At 43.3% G+C, this 21,761-nt stretch overlaps 1 protein-coding gene across 7 annotated transcripts in view; it reads left to right on the forward strand.

Annotated features, from left to right (window-relative positions):
- Window positions 1-21,761, forward strand: part of NRXN2 (neurexin 2) — a 2,537,771-nt gene that overhangs the window by 1,594,808 nt on the left and 921,202 nt on the right. For all 7 annotated transcript variants that reach the window (XM_082270633.1, XM_082270634.1, XM_082270627.1 and 4 more), the window contains one exon: window positions 3,702-3,821. In XM_082270633.1, coding sequence (XP_082126759.1) covers window positions 3,702-3,821 — 120 coding nt within the window. The remainder of the gene's footprint in view (window positions 1-3,701; window positions 3,822-21,761) is intronic.

Genomic DNA, 21,761 nt, shown 5'->3' on the forward strand with positions numbered 1-21,761 from the left:
ACGCCTGGCAGTGTGGGTGGCTTGCTGGAACCCTGTTGTGGATCGGTGGCTGACACCTGGCAGTGTGGGTGACTTGCTGGCACCCTGTTGTGGGATGGCTGTCTGCTGTCACCTTGTTGTGGGTCAGTGGCTGACGCCTGGCAGTGTGGGTGGCTTGCTGGTATTCACTGCGGAGATATGTTTGTGATGTGGAATTCTTATCATTTTAATATCTTCCTTTTTACCAGGATTAATGGCTGGCATCTTTCTGTCATATTTGATCCATATGATTGAAATAATGCTGCTATTGTCTTTTACGGATATAGTAAAGTCAAATTCACTGGAACAATGGCATGATCACTATCAAATATGGTTTTTATGAACTATATTATATAGGATTAACACTAACAAAACAGGTTATGATGAGAGTACATGCTTGTGAATTAGTGTGGCCGAGTCCATGAGAATCCATGTGACAGCCATGTTGCTTTGTTCACTTGGCGGTTAGAGTCTCTGCACACGGCTGTGTTATCCGTTAACATTCACTCCTCTTTTCTATTGTAATTTTGAATGTATACATTTCTGTGATTGGTGGTCTTGAAGCCACTCACCTGTAAACCCCCTTTTGTTCTCTGGCTGGAAATAAACCTGAGCTCTGCTCTGTAAAGCAGAGAGAATCTTCTGTTGGCATCGAATTGACACAGCGTTCCTTTCTTTTTCGCCGAGCGTGCTGGGATAACATTATACAAAAGAGCTGTACATTGTACTTTTTAGTACAAGGTATTAATGGCGTTTAGCACGTATTAATATCCACAACTGCGCTTTTCAGCGCAGCAAAGTTTTTAGCGCACTGAGCAAATTTCTATGCTCCAAGCTCCATTAATTTCAACGACACTTCCAACAGCCTGTATCTAACAATTAAAGCATATCTTTACCCTCTGAACAGATCTACCTCCAATCTACCCTTCTGCTACATGACTAGTGTTGTTTTTTTTTTTCTTTTTTTTGCTTATTTACCTTTTTTGTGGGACCGAGCGGTGGCAGAAGACAAGAGGATCTCAGTGGGACAGTGCTAAATCCTCTAGGTGGGTGAGTATCTGAAGTGTAAAAGAAGGGAGAAAACAGCACAGACCTCTGGTGTAGTAAAAAAGTTCAAAGGGCTTCATTAAAAACAACAGTGGATGATGGTCTCTTGTAAAAGCTCAGAGCTAAAGAAGAGGAGTCCCCGAAATGCATCCTGCAACCTCACTTTTACAGGAGACCATCTTCCACTGAGTGCTGTCCTGGGATTTGAGCAAGCTGAGCAGGAGCAGCAGAGACTCCTGGCATCCAGCCCAGCTCCTCACCTGTCAGCTGGCCACACAGTGTTTTTGACACTCTGGCTGCTCATCCATCCTTTCCTTGCGACTGTGTAGTGTGTTGAGTGGACTCTTTCTCATGGACTATATACGCTCTTTCACATTTTATTTTGAGAGTATATAATATGTAGTTTTTTTTTTTTTTTAATAAAGCTCTTTGATCTTTTTACTACTGTACACCAGAGGTCTGCGCTGCTTTCTCCCTTCCCTTGCTTTTGTCTTCGGAGTTGGAGTTCCCTCTCCCTGATGTGTGTAGTAGTTGGGTGTCTAGGTGTTGGGCTACCTGCTTAGTAGTTCACATAATTTATTGATTGCTGTATTTATATTTACATTTATAAATTGAGGTCATATTTATGCCATACACAGTTTTTTGGCTTGGTATGGTAAATCCAGAGAGAGTGTAGTGCTGTGACCCTCCTGGTGTAAGACTTTTTGTAGTTTTTGGCATTGAGTATCCAAAATGTGCCCAAGGGACCACCTCGTAAGCAGGGGTAAAAAAGAAAAAAAGGAGAGTGGGTGAATATTCACTTTAGGTTGGAAAAACAATCCAGGCGAGTAGTATCTATGAATATGTGAACTACCCTATAATACATTTGTACAAAAAAAAAAAAAAATGTTTTGATTCCCCCACCCCATTCTTTTTTTTGGGTGTTTTGGAGTTTTATTTAAAATTTCAGAAGTAAAAATCCATAAAATGCTGTATAAAAGGGAGATTTTCACCTTAAGGCTTGATTCACGCTACTGCGATCTGAAAGTCGCGTTACTTATGGTGTGCCCTTGCTTCTCGCAATCTGCTGGTGATCGAGTACTACTTTGATGCAACTTTGAAGGGACTTTGTCTTGTTCAGGTATGCAGAGATAACAGCATACAGGGAGATGGCATGCACTGCCTGGGTGAAAAACAAGAGAACATTTTCCCAGGGTTTTTTTTTATCAGCAATTCATTCCAAAGAACAAGTATTTATAAAAGTACAAAAGATTATTTTTTTTAAAATTCTGTTTTGAAATAGGTTTTCCAAGAATAAAAGTATGAGCTCTGGTTTACAAAAATATTGATAACATGATATTCAACAGCGAAGAAAAATACATGCATTTACAAACGGATACTACAGCATATTGACACTGACGCGTTGTTTCGATCATAAAGCAGGGGCAGTGGTCTTCTTCAGGGGGGTATTTTTACATCTGCAGAGTATACAAACGTTATAAGAAATATATATATATGCATTTCTATGTTTGGTTTCAGAAAAGGATAATTATATTTACCGCTAATGGATAATAAGAAGAGTTTGTAACCAGAGATGTTGAACAGGTATATTCACCAGAAAGTCCACAGGGCTCATAAGGCGTCTGTAAGAGAAAAGTGGCTTACGAGTAATTACACTTAACTGGCCCAAATCTCACAAGAAACACACCCACAACCTAAACACACCTACAACCTTGCCACTCCCTTATGAGGTAACTGAATTAGTAGTTGGGTAGAGCACCCCAATTGTTATCATAGTGAAAAGGCTTTTTTTACATAAGCATCATATTATTTAAATTGTATAGATGGAAAGGCCCAAAGGTACCATCTAAGTGATCAAGATGTACTAAAGCTTGCACAATATAATTTGGTTTAATCGTAAATCATAATACTAGATCAATAATTAAAAATGAATTGGAAGTGGGCTGAGTCAAGCAAATGCTGAAGTGATGAAAAGAGGGATGGTAATATGGGGGGAGGGGGGTGGTTAGAGAAAAAGAAATGGGGATGGTAATATATAGTGATTGAATGGAAAAAGGATAATCATATTTAAATTACCTGTAAAGTTGATCACAGGGGATTAAGTTTTTCTTCACTGTTCAATATGATTTTATCAATATTTTTGTAAACCAGAGTTCATACTTTTATTCTTGGAAAACCTATTTCATAACAGAATGGTAAAATAAAAGAATCTTTTGTACTTTTATAAATACTTGTCCTTTGGAATGAATTGCTGCTAAAAAAAAAAACCCTGGGGAATTTTTCTTTAATGTTTATTGGGATGTGCAGCCTCCGAAAAAGCTACTAGTTCCTGTAAGGTTTGATCCAAATCACATCAATATAGATGAGGCTCTGACTTGAAGACAACTTCCATTAAAGTCTATGGGAACAAGTCGGATAGAAGTCACCTTGAAGTTGTACAGGAACCTTTTCTAAAGTCGGAGCGACTTCATTAGTGCTAATCTAAGACTACTCTCATTGACCAACATGGGATTTCACATCTCATGCGACTTGGTGTCTCACAAGTTGGATCCCAAGTCACTGCAGTGTGAACCAAGCCTAAGCGTGCTGTATTTAGCAATGCCCAGTTATTTAGTAAATTTTTTTTTTTTCTCCAGGCCCAAGCACAACATGTTCAGAAGAATCTTGTGGCAACCTTGGTGTATGTCTACAACAGTGGGATGGCTTTACATGTGATTGCACCATGACAACCTATGCAGGACCAGTCTGTAATGACCGTAAGTGTAACTACACATATACTTTAAAAAGTGACATGCAATGGATAATCTGTATTACATTGGCATTTAATATTTACCAAGGCAATACAAAAATTAAAAAAGGGGAAAACTGGTTACCTAGGAATGTGACCTAGCAGAAGTAAGTATCTTGCAATTCTAAGTTTATAATCATGTTGCAACTTGTATATCTAAAAAGCGAACAGCTGTAAACTGTTGATGTGATAAACTATAATACAAAAATCTACTTTGGTCTTACCTACTAGAAAATTAATTTTAGTTTGTTTTACCCAGGAGACCTAATTGCAGGCAACATATGTTTTATGTTTCCATGTTAGATGGATTAAATGATGTTGCCACTGTTACATAGGGACATATATAATTACATAGTTGGTAAGGTTGAATAAAGACAATAGCCTATATAGTTCAACCTGTCTGGGTGTGTGTTCGTGCAGATAATCATTTCCCATAACCCTGTATATTATGTTTGCTAACATGCAAGTCCAAGAGTCTTTTAAAAATATCAATACTTTCTGTTAACACCACTGATTGTGGAAGAGAGTTCCACATCCTTACTGCCCTGACAGTGAAAAATTCCCTATGCATCTTTAGGTTAAACTGCTTCTCTTCCAATCTCATTGTGTGGCCCTGTGTCCGCTTACATTCAATGAGACTGAATAGTTTCCTACCTACACTGGGATTACCATTAAGATATTTGTATATCGCTATCATAACTCCTCTCAAGCGTCTCTTCCCTAGGGAGAATAAATTTAGCGCTTGTAGTCATTCTTCTTAATTGAGGTCCTCTGGCCTCCTTATTAATTTTGCTGCCCTTCTCTGAACTTTCTCCAGTTCCAACATATCTTTTCTGAGAATTGGTGAACAGAACTAGACGGGAATACTTCAGATGTGGCCAAATCAGAGTTTTAGAAAGTAGTAGAATTATCATTTTATCTCTGAAGTATATCCCTTTTTTAATGCATTCTAATATTCTGCTGGCTTTGCTTGCCGCAGCTTGACAGTGCATGCTATTGCTCAGCCTGTCATCTACTAAGACGCGCAGATCCTTCTTCATCTTCGAATCCCCCAGAGCTTCTCCCCCTAGTAAGTAACTTGCATTTTTAACCCCCAAGTTCAATTCTTTAATTTTTTTAAGTTAAACCTCATTTGGTACTTAAAAAGCTCTAAGGAGGAAATAACATAGCCGATTGCTTCCATTGGAAAGCTGGCATTTGACCTGTCAGATTTACATGCTGCAGCATGCTACAGCAACTGGGAGTGTGTGCCAATCCTTTGTTGCTGCTGCATGACATATTTTGGTGGCAGTGAAAGGGTTAAATGTATATTGTAAATGCCACTTTACCTTGCATATATACATTTTTGCTGTGCATTGGTTTTGTTTTACCCAATCTGCAGAAGTTCATAATAATGTATGTACTTGATAATTGATAATGTATTTAATTATTCATTATTATGGCTTCAGCAGTCTTAAGCAAGAATACACAGGCAGGAACAGAGCTTCTGTTTTGAATTTAGCACATTCCAAATTGGTCTCAATGTAAAGGGACAGATCTGTTTTGAAAAATGACAAAACCCTAGATATAGATGCCACAACTCGTAACCTTCTCCGACATCAATTCTCTTATTGCTATTCCAACATTAGTAAGGGTATGTCGTACTAAATTACAACATACCCTTACTAATGTACCCAAATTCGAATTTTCGTAGATGGGTAGGCTGGGGGAGGTGTAGCATTTTGAAGGCCGCTAGCCTACCCATGCAAATTCAAATTTGGCTACAATAGTAAGGTCATGTTGTAATTTAGTACAAAAGGGTAAGTACTTATGTTGGAATAGTAATTTGGTTGTTTTAGTTTGCTGTACCCCCAGGTAAGGTATACTATTTTCAGCCCAAGTGTAAGAGAATTGATGTTGGAGAAGGTTACGAGTTGTGGCATCTATACCTATATCCAGTATAGAAGATTTAGCGTCATTGACTTTATAGTAGGATACCTTACTGAACTGTGATAATATTCTTTGTACTTCTGGAAGGGAGGAGGTGGGATTGGTAAGTATGAGATTTACATAGTCAGCAAATAAGGTGATCATATATGGGATGCTATAGTGACTTCAGGGGATTTGCTTCTTGGTTCTAATGTACTCTGCTAGTGGTTTCAACAGCAGGTTGAATATAAAGGGAGAGTGGAGCAGCCCTGTCTTGTGCCATTAGCTATTTGGAAGGGAGTTGACAGGATGTCAGATTTATAAACAGATACTGATTGGGAGGAATAAAGAGCCATTATGGCTTTTAAAATTTGTCTTTGAAACCCAAACTTAGTTAGGACTGAAGAAAGATAGGTCCAATGCTTGCTATCAAACGCCTTCTCTGCGTCCAGTGATAGGAGCACAGAAGGTGTTCCAGAGGACTCAGCATGCTGGAGGATATTTATCAATCTTCTAGTGGCATCTGAGGACTGGCAACCTTAACCACTTTAGGACCGGAGGATTTTCCTGCTTTACGTCCAGGCCACTTTTTGCGATTCGGCACAGTGCGACTTTAACTGACAATTGCGCGGTCATGCAACGCCGTACCTAAAATAAATTTACGTCCTTTTTTTCCCACAAACAGAGCTTTCTTTTGGTGGTATTTGATCACCTCTGCTCTTTTCATTTTTTGTGATATTAATAAAAAAATGCGACAATTTTGAAAAAATAACAATATTTTTCTACTTTGACAGTTAAAAAATATCCAATATATAAAATTTTTGCCATATATTTAGGCCAAAATGTATTTAGCTACATATCTTTGACAAAAAAATTCTCAATGAGTGTATTTTTAACCGCTTTAAGACCGGAAGATTTTACCCCATTCCTGACCAGGGCATATTTTGAGATTCGGCACTGCATTACTTTAACAGACAATTGCGCGGTCGTGTGATGCTGTACCCAAATTACATTTATGTCTTTTTTTTCCCTACAAACAGAGATTTCTTTTGGTGGTATTTGATCACCTGTGCGATTTTTACTTTTTGCGCTATAAACAAAAAAAGAGCGACAATTTTGAAAAAATAACAATATTTTTCACATTTTTTCATATGAAATTCCCCCCAAAAAAATGTAAAAATCAAAATTTTTTAATATTCTAGGCCAATTTGTTTTCTGCTACATATTTTTGGTAAAAAAAATAGCAATAAGCGTATTTTGATTGGTTTGCGCAAAAGTTATCGCAGCTGCTAACTACGGGAAATTTATGTCATTTTTATTGTTTTTTTTAACTAGTAATGGCGGCGATCTGGCGGCGATCTGCAATTTTTTTTTTGCGGGACTGCGACATTGCGGCAGACAGATCGGACCCCTAACTGACATTTTTGACACTTTTGGGGGTACCAGTGACATTACTACAGTAATCAGTGCTATAATAATGCACTGTTACTGTAAAAATGACACTGGCAGGGAAGGGGTTAACTTTTATTGGTGATCAAGGGGTTAATGTATGCCTGGTGCTTACTGACGTGTGTGGAGGGAGGGGCCTGTGTGACACAGGCAAAGAGCGCAGGTTCAGCTATGCTGAATCCTGTAATCTGTGACTGCCTGTCACTTAGGAGATCCGCCCGCTTTGTTAACACAAGCGGGCGAATCTCCTCACTCGATCGCTGATGATCGGGGAAGAGCGGCGGTGATCACCGCCACTCCTCCCCTCGCCCGACTCGCGCTGTGTCTGAATACAGCGGGAGCGAGCCTCCGGCGGGTGCCGCCCACAAGGGGAGGAGTCCAGCGACGTAGACCTACGTCGCTGGATGATAACGAGCCACTTTGCCGCAGTACACTCCATGTGAGCAGTCGGCAAGTGGTTAATTGATCTTTGCGTATCAGAGGTGGGAGAATATCTATTAATCTGTTAGCCAGTAATTTTGCATAAATTGTTAGGTCAATGTTGAGCAGCGATATTGGACAAAAGTTTTTGGGAGTTATAGGATCTTTTCCTGGTTTTGGGATTGTTACTATAAGTGCACTTAGCATCTCAGCAGGAAAAGAAGAAGAGTCAACATTGCTGAATACTTTACATAAGTGTGGGGCAAAAATGTGCCCAAATATTTTGTAATATTCTTCCATGAACCCGTCTGGGCCTGGGGATTTAGACTTGAGTAAATTGGTGATCACCTGTGCAATTTTGAGTATGGTTATGGCTTATTAGGGAGAAAAGTTGCTGAGGCGTTAAGGAAGGGAGTTTAATGTGATTCAGAAACCTCAAAGTCTCATCTTGGGAGAGCTGGTGAGTTCCTGGTGAGTTAATGTTATACAGTCCACTATAATATAGACTCAAAGTGTCTGCTATAGACTGGGATTTGAGTGTTTTTTTGTTAGTGAGGGGGTGATATAGATGGGCGATTTTAGACTTAAGGCATTGCCCTTTGATACGCAGGGCCATAACCTTGCCAGCTTTGTTGCCCGTCACATACGTACATGCTTTGATCTTCCTCTGTGCTCTTTCGAAAGAGTCTAGTAGTAGGGAACGGTGTTCCTGAAATAATGATAATAGTTTTGATTAAAGGGATGCTGAAGCGTTCACTTTGTTTTGGGAGTCTATATCTGTGACAGTTGCTGTCAGTTCGTCTAAACTCCTCTAATGACTGCATTATTGGTATTCCACACTGTAGCCGAGTCAGTAACTGAATCTGTGTTAGGAGTAAAGAATTTCTCAAGTTGTTGATTAAGGGTTGCAACATATGTGTCATTTTGAAGGAGGTAGATATTGGCACGGCACACGTGTGTGTGGATGTGAAGGTTTGTTGGATATTGTGATGCTTACAGGGGCATGGTCTTACCAGGTAACACTGTGGATATTTGATGATGATATATTCTGAAGTAGACATTTTTCAGTTGCGAAAAGGTCTATACATAAGTAGGTGTTGTGAGGCGGGGACAGGTCATGAAAACACCTCCAAACATCCTATAAGTCATTAGAAGCTATAAACTTGCTCAAGGGAGATTCATATCTCTTTGTCCCAGCTGAGGTGTCCATTTTGTTGTCAGGTACCAAATTAAAGTCTTCACATAGTAATAGGTGTCCTTGTTGGAGACTTTCAAGGATAGTTATAAACTTGAAATGGGATAGTGTCAAGAATAACAATCAACACTCCTGTTTGCTTCCGAGAGTAACAGGTTTTGAATACATGCGGGAATTGTTTATGGCTGCAGGGTGGTGATGAGTCCTAGGTGAAATTAGTTTCTTGTACGTATAATACATCGTAGTTATGCGACAATGCAGTTTTCCACACAATGCAGTTTTTCACAAAGAGGTTTGTTTTGCTGGGTGATTCAAACCCATGATTTGTGTTTAAGGTTTGGATGGAGAAGGGCATGTTGGGTGTATGTTAGGTTGTGTGTTGTAAAGCGAAAACTTCAGGTAAATTCAGGCATATGCCTGGGTAACTCAAGATTGTTCCTCTGCAAAGATTGTTATGATGTGGCGAGAGAGCACCTCACTTGTAGGGCTGTATTGAGAGAAAGTAAAGCTATTATTTAAACAGAAAACCTGGGATATGGGATCTGTATAGGTACTGTGTAGAACACAAAAAGTAGCAGCTCAGAACTTTGATAGATGCTCACCAATCTTGGGGGAAAGTTCAAACTGTAAAGGAATATCGAGTAGGATGCCAGACCGGAGATTAGATCTGGGGTTGAGCAATTATAGAGCAGGAGTATTAATTTGTATTTATTTTTGTCATTGTCCCTATGATGGTGCCCATGTTGAGGGGAAGTCTCTCTATGGGAGGTATTGCTGTCGTCTCTGGGGAGCTCCAGTAAAATGCCCCATGAGTGTAGGAGCGTCATTCCTCCTTCAATGGTTAAAATCATTAGAGACCGCATTACGGGTGACCAGTATAGTAGAAGGGTGACACCATTTGTAGGTGAGTTTTTGGTTATAAAGAGCCTTAGCCGCTGTTTTCATCTGCCTCTGCAGCTGCAGGCTATACTGTGAGAGATCTGCATATGTTTGAATTTCTGCATAAGTAGCACGTAGCTTATTCAGCATTCACACCTTAGATTGCAGTTGCTCTTTGACCGGGTAAAAATGGACCCTCATAAGGACATCTGTAGGAGACTAGGTTTGGGGATCCTATGTACCCGGTCAATAGTGAGCTCTATTGGTGACAGATCAGGGAGTAAAGTGGAAATCAAGTCACTGATGGGAAGGATTGATTCAGGGATGCCCCTCAATTTAATAGTGTTGCGACAAGAGCGGTCTTCAAGATCCCCTAGCTTTGCGCTTTTCCACATGCTGTCATCTCAAATCATTCACTGTATTAGTGCATTCATCCATCTTGGTTTACATATACTGTACTCTTTCTCCAATTTGCTGCATGTCAGAAGTAAATTTATGAATAACAAAGGAAATATTAGCCATTAGGGAGGTTTGCAGAGATAATAACATGTCTTTCATAGTTGTATCAAGGACTGGTTGTCCTAATGTGGGAAAAGCAGCAATTGAGGATTGTAGATTGACATCTGTGTATGTGGCCTGTGGCTATGTACTCACTGCAATGCCGGCCTGGTGGGGAGAATCTATTTGCATCCTGGCCTTAGCTGGGCACTGTGACACCAGGCTGGTGGGGAAGAGTTGTGAGAGGATAAGGGTGCCATGCCACCTTCTATTTCTCCCTGATCCGCATCAGGGAGGTCAGTGAATGCTGAGGAGCAGCGTGAGGCCTGTCTGGCTGAGCCATCTTGGCTTTTCTCTCTCCCCCCGGAGCAGGCCAAAGGAAGAATGCTGTGAACTTCTCCGGGCACCACTCGTCCTTCCTCATGTAGGACATCATTGGAAAAGGATCCTCGGGTGTCCAGGGAACAATTGGGCAGTCGTAAGTCGCAGGATGCCTGCTCTATAGCTGTGGTACTCTGATCAGCAGGGGAGAGCTCTTGGCTAAGGTTGCCATCACGAGCACTCACAAACCAGACCCCTCCATTAAATTATTTTTAATGTGTGCGAAAAATGGCTCTGCAGCAAAAGAAGGGGTTAATGGGATTCAAAGCCATAATAAAAAAATGTTATTCATTTAGAATGCTATGTTATGTAATTATATGCCCTTTTTTCTCCTTATGAAGAACAGTAGTTTCATAATGTAAGCCGGTTTTAGCACTTTTAAATTTAATTTAAAGTGGTTGTAAACCTCTAACATGAAATAGTCATATCACCTTGTCCCAGTTCAGAGCACCAAGTGTCATGTTTATCAGCTGCTTCATTCCTCTGCAATCTGCATGAGTCACTTCTGACAAGTTTTTCTGACACCAAGAGGAAAAAGGTGACCGGTGGGATATCCAGCACACAGCCTGCAATTAACAGCATCAGTTCTGCTCCTGTGTGCTGTGTGAAGGGTTGTGTGTTCCTTCAATCCAATCATCTTTCATCTCTCCTCACTGAGCTTTGAGTGTAATTTCAGCTCCCCACCCCCTGCTTCCTTAAAGCTCAGACAGGCTGTGTAAATTATGGACTTTGAATCACTGTAGAGAAAGAAAGGCTGCATATAGACAGATACAACTTATGTAGGAAGATTTGCTTCATCTCCTCATCCAAGACTAGTAAAGTCATAGAGTATTTGTAAGGGTTTATAACCACTTAAAGGTTATTTTATATATTCTAATGTGGGGATAGTAGTGAGCGACATTTCAAAGGCAATTACAAGATTATCCAATTCCTACCTAATGGTTATGTTTTTGTATTTTTTTCTTTTACCTCCAGGTGCTAGAACCCATCAGGATAGCAGTTATAAATTACCATCAACAAATACAGGATCCCAAAAATACTAGAATATAATAGAATAAAAGGAAAGTAATTCCCCACAAAAATTGGACACATTCCTTACCATTTCGAAACACAAATATCGCTCATACTGGTATATTCCATTGGGCAAAAAACTATGTGAGTGGCCTGAACGAGGGGTCTGTTAATGCCTATAGGACAACATCTAGGCTTGATGGAACAGGCTCTGGGTCAGTAGTGTAGTCCCACCAAGCTGCCCAAGTATTATGGAAATGCTCATGCACATCCCTGCAAGTCGCTCTCCAGTCCTCTGGCTTCATAATCTCAATACCTTCCTGATACATTCCTCGTAGTTAGGAACTTGTGCCTGCGTTCCAATATATTGGTATTAAACGTTTGGCTGCTTTCAAGAAATGTGACAAGGCGCGGTGTTTATAATTTTTGTAACGTTTGTAATGACTAAGCAGGATAGTGGGTAGATGGAGGACATGAACCAGGGATAAAGGGATATCTATATCCACAATCTTCCTGATTTGGGCTTTAATAACCGCACAAAAGGCTTGGATCGCAGGGCATTGCCACCATAAATGCAAAGGTGTACCACATCGGCCGCAACCACGCAAACAGGGGTCAGAGACAGAGAGATAGATTAGTGCCAAAGCAGTGGGCACAGGGTACTATTGTTTCATCAGTTTGTAATTATTTTTTTGGGTCTTGGAATCTATAGAACTAGAGTGGGTTAGCTGATAAAGACGGGAGTCACTTTGGTTGGGGGGCCCATGGACCCCATCTTACCTTAGAGAGGTTGAGAAAACCCTCTCTCAGCTCTCCTGGCCCGTCTTATGTGTAAGTTAGCCTGTGTCTATTAGAGGCACAGTGTGACCAAGAAAATGGACAGCTATTTAATGGACACTGAAAATATAGTTTGGATTGCTTCAAATGGGACAGGACTATTTATAAACAATATCTCTCACGAAATATATGAAGGTTTATTCCCACCTTACACTGTGAGACCAATAGCCTGTTGTAGACCATTGCCATGAAGTCTGTAACTCCTAAATAACCAAAGCATTATTTAGATGTGGATTCCATGTACTCAACCTAGGCTGGTTTAACTCAAGTTAATTAAATCCCTTTCATCTATTAGTTGCTAGTGGGAAATTAGAATGCTGTTTGTGTTAGTTGTTTCTTAGATGTTAATTAAATTTCTGTACACAATTTCATCTGATAATGTAATTGGTCACCTGACCTGATGTGGGATATATTCGGTGTGAGTTTGTTCAATTAAAGTTTCCACACCTATACAAGCTATTCTCGGCTAGTTTTGTATGGGGGCAGCTAGAATACCTGATATCTATGTTCAAGGAATCATTATTCTGATGGAAGCCCACAAACACAGTGTGGGTTGCAGTTCCGTTATATTGGTGGCAAGCGGTGGGATGCTTCCTGCAGTCTGGTACATCCAAACCTCAACCGGAATCTAAGGTCCAGATAGCAGGAGAGGAGAGGTACAGATACCAGCCGCCATGGAAGAGGAATTAAGAAGGAGGTTGCGAGAGATGCGGATACAGCATAGAGGACCAGTGTCAGAACAGGTCCTGCTAGGATGGTATGATTCAATCCGCTTGGAACTCTGGAAGGAAACGCTAGCCTGTGAGCAGCGACACCAGGAAAAAATCTTCCCCTCCATCCAGGAATGGTACTGGTGGCAGTATGGATTGCAGGTGCTGTTTTTGGGAGATAAACCACACAAGGAGCAGACAGCTGAGTTAAGCAGGCTGGTCTGGGCAGAGATGCATTTGGAAGAGAGCTAAAGAGCCCTCCGGTGACATGTATCCCAACAAACATGCCCTTGAATAGTGGATGACAGCCCAACGGAAGGCTTTGGCTATGGTGGCCTGGGACTGTTGTACGGGAAGCCGTCAGGGGACCCTAACTTTGGGAGCGATCTGGAGTGGCGGTTAGAGGAAATTATGGATTACAGAGAAGGGATCCTGAACATCTCAGAAGCGTTCTGGGCCCTGGAAGATATGGAGTTTCTCGCCGTTCAGGAATGGGAGCTGGAGATTGCCTACAGACGGCTGCTAGACTCTGCTCAGCACCAGAGCTGGGATCCCTTTGCCTGGGAATATCCAGAAGTACCAGCTGACAGTTCTGGAAATCCTGGCTGAAGAGTCGGCAATATGGCACAGTAACAGTACCCTGTGTCTATCTATATATATAGGGCTATCGATTACAACATATTAGGTCATTGAGTATCTTATCGGTTTCTTGCCTATACCCTATATCGATCTCTATCAACATCATGTCTGAAAGGCCGACAGGGAGAGGCAGACGCTCACAGGCCACGAAAAGAGGGCAAGCAGCCTCTGTGTCCACAGTGAAAAGTGGTGGTCACAGTCGACATTGTGCATCCTCTGCAGGCAGGGCACACCCATCCATTATTTCCGGTGATGCCCGTCTTATTCAGAGTTGCTGGAGTGGATAAATAAGCCGTCCTCATCCGCCTCGTCCTCTGAGACCCACGCTCACAGTAGTTTGCCTTCCACCGCAGCTGCCAAAGCGGCCCATTCCACAGACTCCTTCTGTTGCCCCACCATCATGCACGGAGGAGTCACCTAAACTATTCGATCACAGTGTCAGTGACACAGTGACATGCTGCTGGAGGATGCGCAGCAATTTGAAAGCTGCTATGTTGGTTCCCAGGTTGATTAAGGGAATAACGTGAGCCTAGAGAGAGGGGGTGACAATGACGGACAGGAAACTAGCAGTCATGTTCCCAAAGCTGCAGCATACTGTCAAATTTGCTCCAGTGATGAGGAGGGAGGGGATGATGAGGTCACTGACTGTACTTGGGTGCCTGACCAGATAGAGGAGGAAATTGAGGGGGAGGAGGAGGAACAACTCCAATGAGGCAGGATGTGCTCCAGGGGCTGCCATAGGAGTAGCCAACCTATTGCATCATAGCACAGAGCTCCACAGGTTAAGGGTGCTGCAAATTCCCCGCAGAATCCCAAAAGTGTGGGCTTTTTTCAGCACATGTGCAGTAGACTGCAGCATTGATGTTTGCAACATCTGTCTGAAGCGGATCAATTGTGGCCAGAACACCAGCCGCTTGGGAACCACATGCTTGACAAGGCATATGACGATCTGCAATGCAGTCCGTTGCCAACAGCACCTGAAAGAGCCACAAGATCAAAACAAGCATACTGCACCTTGCTCCTCATCTGGGATCTCTAGCCCTATACCTCATGTCCTCTTAAATACCTGCATTTAGAGGGGTGATGGTATAGCAATGAGTGCCACAGAGACCTGAACCCAATCTGCTAGCAGTACACCACCGCTTGATTTGAGCAGCAGGCAAATTTCACTACCCCAGTTGCTGAACCATACAAAGAAATACTATCTCAGCCATCCACATGCTTAGCGTCTTAATGCTAGCTTGGCCAAATTGCTAGCATTACAATTGCTGCCTTTTCATCTGGTAGACTCTGCTCCCTTTCACAAATTTGTGGAATGTGCTGTACCACAGTGGCAGGTACCAAAAAGGCAATTCTTTTCACGTAAGGCAATTCCGGCTCTCTACTATCATGTGGAAGGTAGTGTTTTGGCCTTGTTGGACAGAGCGGTCAGCAGAAAAGTGCACATTACTGCTGACTCTTGGTCCAGCAGGCATGGAAAAGGACGTTACATTTCTTTCACGGCACACTAGGTAACTCTGCTGGCAGCTGGGAAGGATGCAGGACAGGGTTCAATGTTGCAGCTTGTTTTGCCACCATGCCTCCAAAAAGCTGGTGCTGGTTTTGCCACATCTGGCTATTCCCCCACCTCCTCCTCCTCCATATCCTCTTCTGCTCAATTGTCCTCTGAAGCAGCAGTGCTCCCTAAGTGTTCAAGGGCCTACGCAAGCAGTCAGGCAAAAAGATGCCATGCCATGATTCAGTTGGTCTGTCTAGGCGACACACCGGGGCAGAGATTCTGTCAGCTCTGCAGGGGCAGGTTCAGAGATGGTTGACGCCACGACAGCTTGAGCCAGGAATTATTGTATGCTACAATGGCACCAACCTTCTCTCCACACTCCATCAGGGACACTCAACATATGTTCAATGCTTGGCACATGTCCTGAATCTGGTGGTGTAGTGTTTTTTGACCAGATACCCAGGCTTCCAAGATCTCCTGAGGCAGGACAGAAAAGTCTGTGTCCATTTCTGGCGTTCATACAATGCCAGTGCTCCCTTATCTGACATTCAATGGGAATTCAACCTGCCCACAAACCTCCTCATTTGTGACATGCCCACCAGGTGGAACTCAACATTGGCAATGCTGCAGCAGCTGCACGTGCAGCAGAGGGCCATCAATGAGTACATGTGTGAGTATGGAACAAGTACAGGGTCAGGGGAGCTTGGCTTTTTTTCGCCATGCCAGTGGCTTTTGATAAAGGATGCATGCATCGTCCTGTCACCATTTGAGGAGGCTACAAGGATGGTGAGCCGGGACAATGCATGCATCAGCGACACTATCCCTTTAGTCTACCTGCTGGAGCACACGCTTTGTGGAATCATGGTCAGGGCACTTGAGGCAGAACAGCGGGAGCAAGAGGAGGACTTCCTTTACTCACAAGGTCCCCTTTATGCAGATATCATCCCTGCAGGGACACAAAACACACAGGAGGAAGAGGAGGACAAGGAGGATTACAGCAGCATGGATGTAGAGAATAGCATACAGCAGTCTTCAAGGGATGGTTTTGATTCCCCAGAAAACCCAGGAGTTGTACGTGGTTGGGGAGAGGTTGCTCTTGCTGACAATAGATAAAGGCTAAACCTGTGCGCTACAAAAAGAGAGAAGGAGTGAGGAGTAGAGCAGAAAAAAGGATCACCAGAAATCTGCAGCTAATTCTGTAGTGTCACCACATACAATAACGGTATAAAAGAGGAATGAAAGAATCAGAGCAAATTTTCTAAAATCTGTGAACCATAATATGTAAAATAATTAATATCAATTTTAAATGTTAAAACTCTTCATCAATCCACTAAAATACAATAAAAGTCACAAAGTGCTCATGTGCCAAGTTAATAAAGATGATGGTGGTGCAATTGAGTGGTTTTCCAAAGGTGATTAATAAAGAATGAAAGAGACAAATAAATAAATTAATTGCAACTGAGTGAGTATCCAATGAAAAGTGAACCACTGTGACTATTCAGTTGCACAGGTGCATAAGTACAATATATCTGCTCAAGTTTTGAAAAACAAAAATAGACAAAAGTGCAAAAAAATGAAATTTCAGTAGGTGCCATATGAAGAGTAAACCACTGCGACTCTTCAAGTGCACGACGAAAAATATAGATCAATGTGTAGAAACAATTGTAAATGTGACTCCCAGTTATGTAGATAAACAAAAATAGACAAAAGTGCAAAAAAAATGAAATTTCAATAAGTGCCCTATGAAGAGTAAACCACTACGACTCTTCAGGTGCACGACAAAAATATAACTCAATATGTAGAAACAATTGGTGATAATAAATAATAAATGTGACTCCAAGTGCTCGATCAAAGTGCAAGAAATTGAAATATCAGTAAGTGCCCTATGAAGAGTGAACCACTGCGACTCTTCAGGTGCACGGCAACAAAAAGTTCAGTTAATAGAAAAGAATTGAGTGATAATAATAAATGTGACTCCAAGTGCTCAATCTGTAGACTGTGATAAATAATGTATAATAAATAACAGTCCCAGAAATAAAGTGCAAAAAGTGCACAAAATATTGAAAGGTGAAGAAGCAATGTTCATAAGTGGTGCAGTGACCAGAATACTTCCGGTGATCCCAGTGCGGACTTTAGTGAGCTATGAATCCACAATTAAGTGTAATGGCTGCTCACCTCCATTAACACTCAGAAGAGCGTTTCAGGTGTCAAAAGTCAACCTGTAGATTTAGGGGGATCTCTCATCTGTTGTATTCATCAAGTCAGTGGGTACACCGAATGCATCCAATAAAGGTCTTCTATACAATGGTCTCCAATATGCAATATCCGCTGTAAGACTCTTACATTTAAAACATTTAAGTAGATTAAAAATCGCTTTCAGAGAAGAAGAAAATGCCGCCAATGCGGTTAGTTCCAGTACTTCCGGTCTCGGCCGTAGACCGGAAGTGACGTCACCATGGCTTTTCTGACACGTTGCGTCACAATCACATGTGACTTTATCAAGGGTAGCCTATTGGGTGACGGTCTCTAGTATTTAGTTCAAATATTCTTTATTGGAGTTTCACATAAACAAAAACAAGAGAAAAACATTGGAGAATAAGCAAAAACTCACGGACGCAGCCGTGGAGCAATTGCATCTGCTTGGGATGTAGAGGGCGGGGAAGTCTTGAGGGGACTGAGGCCAGAAGCTCGTGAAGATACCCTAGGGGGAAACGGCCGGAAGGTCGAACCCTCATACCATTTCCACCACGGGTCCCAGTTGGATTCAAAGTTTGTGTAGGAGGTGGATCTCAGGGCCAATAGCCCTCATAGCGATAGTCCAGCTGGACCTGAGAGACCACCTCAGATGGATTAGGGGGGGAAGGGGTGCGCCAGTGTCTTGCTATAGCCAAGGTAGAAGCCAGTAGGACGTGTGAGATCAAGGTGCGTAGAGCTGGTGGGAAGGCGTTTATTCCCAGGAGCAGCAGAGCTAGGGCGGGCCCAGGAGAAATAATCATGCCAGTGATTTGGGAGAGTATAGTGAATATCTGTTTCCAATAGCTGGTGAGCGATTTGCACGACCAGAAGAGATGAAGGATAGTCCCCTTTTGTCCACACTCTCTCCAGCAAAGCGGAGATAATGAGGGATAGAATTTAGCGAGTAATTGCGGGGTCCTATACCATCTAGTCAACAACTTCTGAAACGTCTCCCAGTGGTTAATACAGTGGGAGGAGGAGTACGCGCATGCCAACGAGCGCGCCCATTGGGTGAGGGAGAATTCTGTAACCAAGTCGGTTTCCCATGTGAGCATCTGGGGAGTTTTGCGTAGCTGGGACTTCTGGTGGAGCAATAAGTAGAAAAGGGATATGCCCCTGGTGCGTGTGTTGGGTTTAGTAAAATGGTTCCATGCTTGATAGTCTACGCGTAAGGTTGGTGGTGGGTGTTTGAGTAGGAAGGACATGATGCGAGTGTAAGAGAAGCGGGCCTTAACTGGGAGGTTGAATGTAGAGGATAGCACATCAAATGTGAGCAGTTGTGTGCCTTGGTATAGTTGGTCCACCCAGAGAATGTCCGCTTCGGTAAAAAGCCTGAGGGAGAGGTGGGGGATCAGAACCTCTAGTGTCTGAAGGGGGAGTCTAATCTTCGTGGTGGTGTTGGGGTTGTGGTGGGAGTGGGAGAGGAGAGATCTCCATGCCAGAATGGTAGTTTTCGTCGGGGGAGAAGGTTGGAAAGGTTAAGTGGGATCCAGGAGTTCGCCAAGAGGAGCAGGGAAAGATTGGGGGTGGAAGAGCAGGCGGCCTCTAGAGAGGTCCAACAAGAGTCTCCTTGTCCCGTAAACCAATGTGGCACTTGGGCAAGAACAGAGGCCGTGTAATAATCACCGATATCCGGTAGGCCTAGACCCCCTGCTCTCCTGTGCAAAGTTAGATATTTTGTAGCACATCTGGCCCTCTTTCCCTGCCACAGGAAGCGTCTCATACAGGTGGACAATTTACTGATTTGAAGGGCCGAAAGGGGGATAGGGAGGGTGCGGAAGAGGTAAAGAATTTTGGGTAACAGGAGCATTTTAAAGGAGGCCACTCTGCCTACCCAAGAAATCTCATGTTTGGTCAAAGCAGCCACGTCTGTATTGAGCTGGGACAGCAGGGCGGTTAGATTCAAGGAGGACATTTGGGCTATCGATAGGGCAAGGGAAATTCCCAAGTACGGTATGCTCTGACTAGTCCAAAGGTAGGGGAGTGAGGTTACGAGGTGTGATTTGGCAGGGGCACTGACTCCAAGGTCAAGGATCATGGATTTAGTAAAGTTCACCTTATAGAAGGAGACAGTACTAAATCTCTGGAGGAGTTCGTGGGCGAAAGGGAGGGATATTGTGGGATTCATGAGGGAAAGGATAATGTTGTCCGCAAAGAGGTTGATGGTGTGGGATCGTCGATTGATTTTAAACCCTGTGATATGAGGGTGGGAGCGGATTGCTTCGGCTAGCGGTTCTATGGCCAAATTAAATATGGATGGCGATAAGGGGCACCCCTGGCGGGTACCATTCGTGATAGGGAAGACTTTCGAGAGCATGCCATTCGTGAGCACCTTGGCCGAAGGACAGGAGTAGAGCGCAAGGATCAAAGAGAGGATCGGTCCCTGAAACCCAAATTTGATCAGAGTGGCCCTGAGGTAGCCCCAATGGACCCTGTCGAACGCCTTCTCCGCATCTATAGACAGAAGAAGAGAAGGCGTCCGACTGGCTCCTGCATGGTGGATGAGGTTTAGCATCCGACGGGTGGCGTCTGATGGCTGTCGGCCTAGCATGAAGCCTGATTGATCCAAGGCGATCAGTGAAGGGAGGACGGTCTGAAGTCTAAAGGCTAGGAGCTTGGCATAGATCCTAACATCCACGTTTAAAAGGGATATGGGGCGGAAATTAGAAGGGGTATCAGGGGATTTACCGGGTTTAGGGATGGTAACCACATGAGCCAACAGCATTTCCTTGGGGAAGGAGCCGCCATTGATTGCAGTTTGGAAGGATAGGAGGAGGTGGGGGGACAGAGTGGGGAGGAAAGATTTAAAGTACTCCGAGGAGAGACCGTCAGGGCCCGGAGACTTGCCGAGGGGCAAGGAGCGGACCACTTTCGATATCTCCTCCTCTGTGATAGGTTGGTTAAGTGATTCCAGTTGGGCAGAGGATAGGGAGGGAAGGTTCAATTTGGAGAGGATGTCCACTATTTTAGGATCTGTAGGCTGCGGGGTAGAGGGGCAGGATTCTAAGTTGTACAGGGAGGAATAGTAGTCCGCAAACGCATCAGCTATGACCTGAGGATTAGTAAGAAGTGTATTAGTGTGCGGGTGGGTAAGGGATGTTATCTTGGTTTTGCGTTTGCGGGCTTTAAGGCGGTTTGCGAGGAGTTTGCCCGCTCTATTGTTGTTGGCATAATAGTTAAGTTTTAACGAACTCATGTGCTGGTCATGTTGTGAAGTTAAATGCTCTCTTAGGGAGTGGCGTAGGGTGGCAATTTTGTCGGCCAAAGTGAGGGAGGGGGAGGATTGATTTTCAAGGTCTAAGGTTCGAAGATCCCTGAGGAGGGAGTCTAGCTTGGAGCGGAAGGATTTCCTAAGTTGGGAGTTCAGTTTAAGGAGTATGCCTCGGATAAAGGCCTTGTGGGCGCACCAGTTAGTGAAGGGGTTGGTATCTGAGGTGGAATTAAGTGCAAAAAACTGTTGAAGGTGTTGGGAGATTGTGGCGTGGGTGGTGGGGTTTTGAAAGAGGGAGGCATTACATCTCCACACCTTAGCTGGGGAAGAGGAAATGCCGTCCTCCAGTAGGAGGGAAATGGGGGCATGATCTGACCACACAATACTATGGATGGAAGATTGGGAAACTCTTTGGAGTAGAAACTTGTCCACCAGGAAGTAGTCTAAGCGGGAATAGGAATTATGACTAGAGGAATAGTATGTATAAGTCCTATCAGTAGAGTTGAGACAGCGCCAGACGTCGAACAAATCCTCGGACTCAAGCAGGTCCGCCAGGGCAGGGGGTCTCCGACTGTGAGACTAGGATGTGTCGAGATCTGTGTTAACAGGGGCATTAAGGTCACCACACACAATCAAATTACCATACTTGGTGAGGGAAACTTTCCTCAGCAAAGTGCGGAGGAATTTCTTTTGACGCACGTTGGGTGCGTAAACAGATACTAGAGTGAGAGGCATATTATTGACATCACATTTTAAAATAAGATACCGACCATTAGGATCCAGTACTGAGTCTTTGAGGGTAAATGAAACAGAATCCCAGATTGCTGCAAGGACACCTCGCTTCTTCTCCTCCGCAGAGGCGCGGAAGACATGAGGAAAAGCCGGATGGGAGCATTTCGGGGAGGCATGGACGTCAAAGTGGGTTTCCTGGGCTGTGAGGACATCTGCATTCAGTTGGAGGGCTTCTTGCCAGAGGGACCTTCTCTTCGCCGGGTGGTTGAGGCCCCTGGCGTTAATGGAAACAATCTTTACCCCCA

Source organism: Pelophylax lessonae, assembly GCF_965119305.1.
Source record: "Pelophylax lessonae genome assembly, chromosome: 10".
Taxonomy (NCBI): Eukaryota; Metazoa; Chordata; class Amphibia; order Anura; family Ranidae; genus Pelophylax; species Pelophylax lessonae.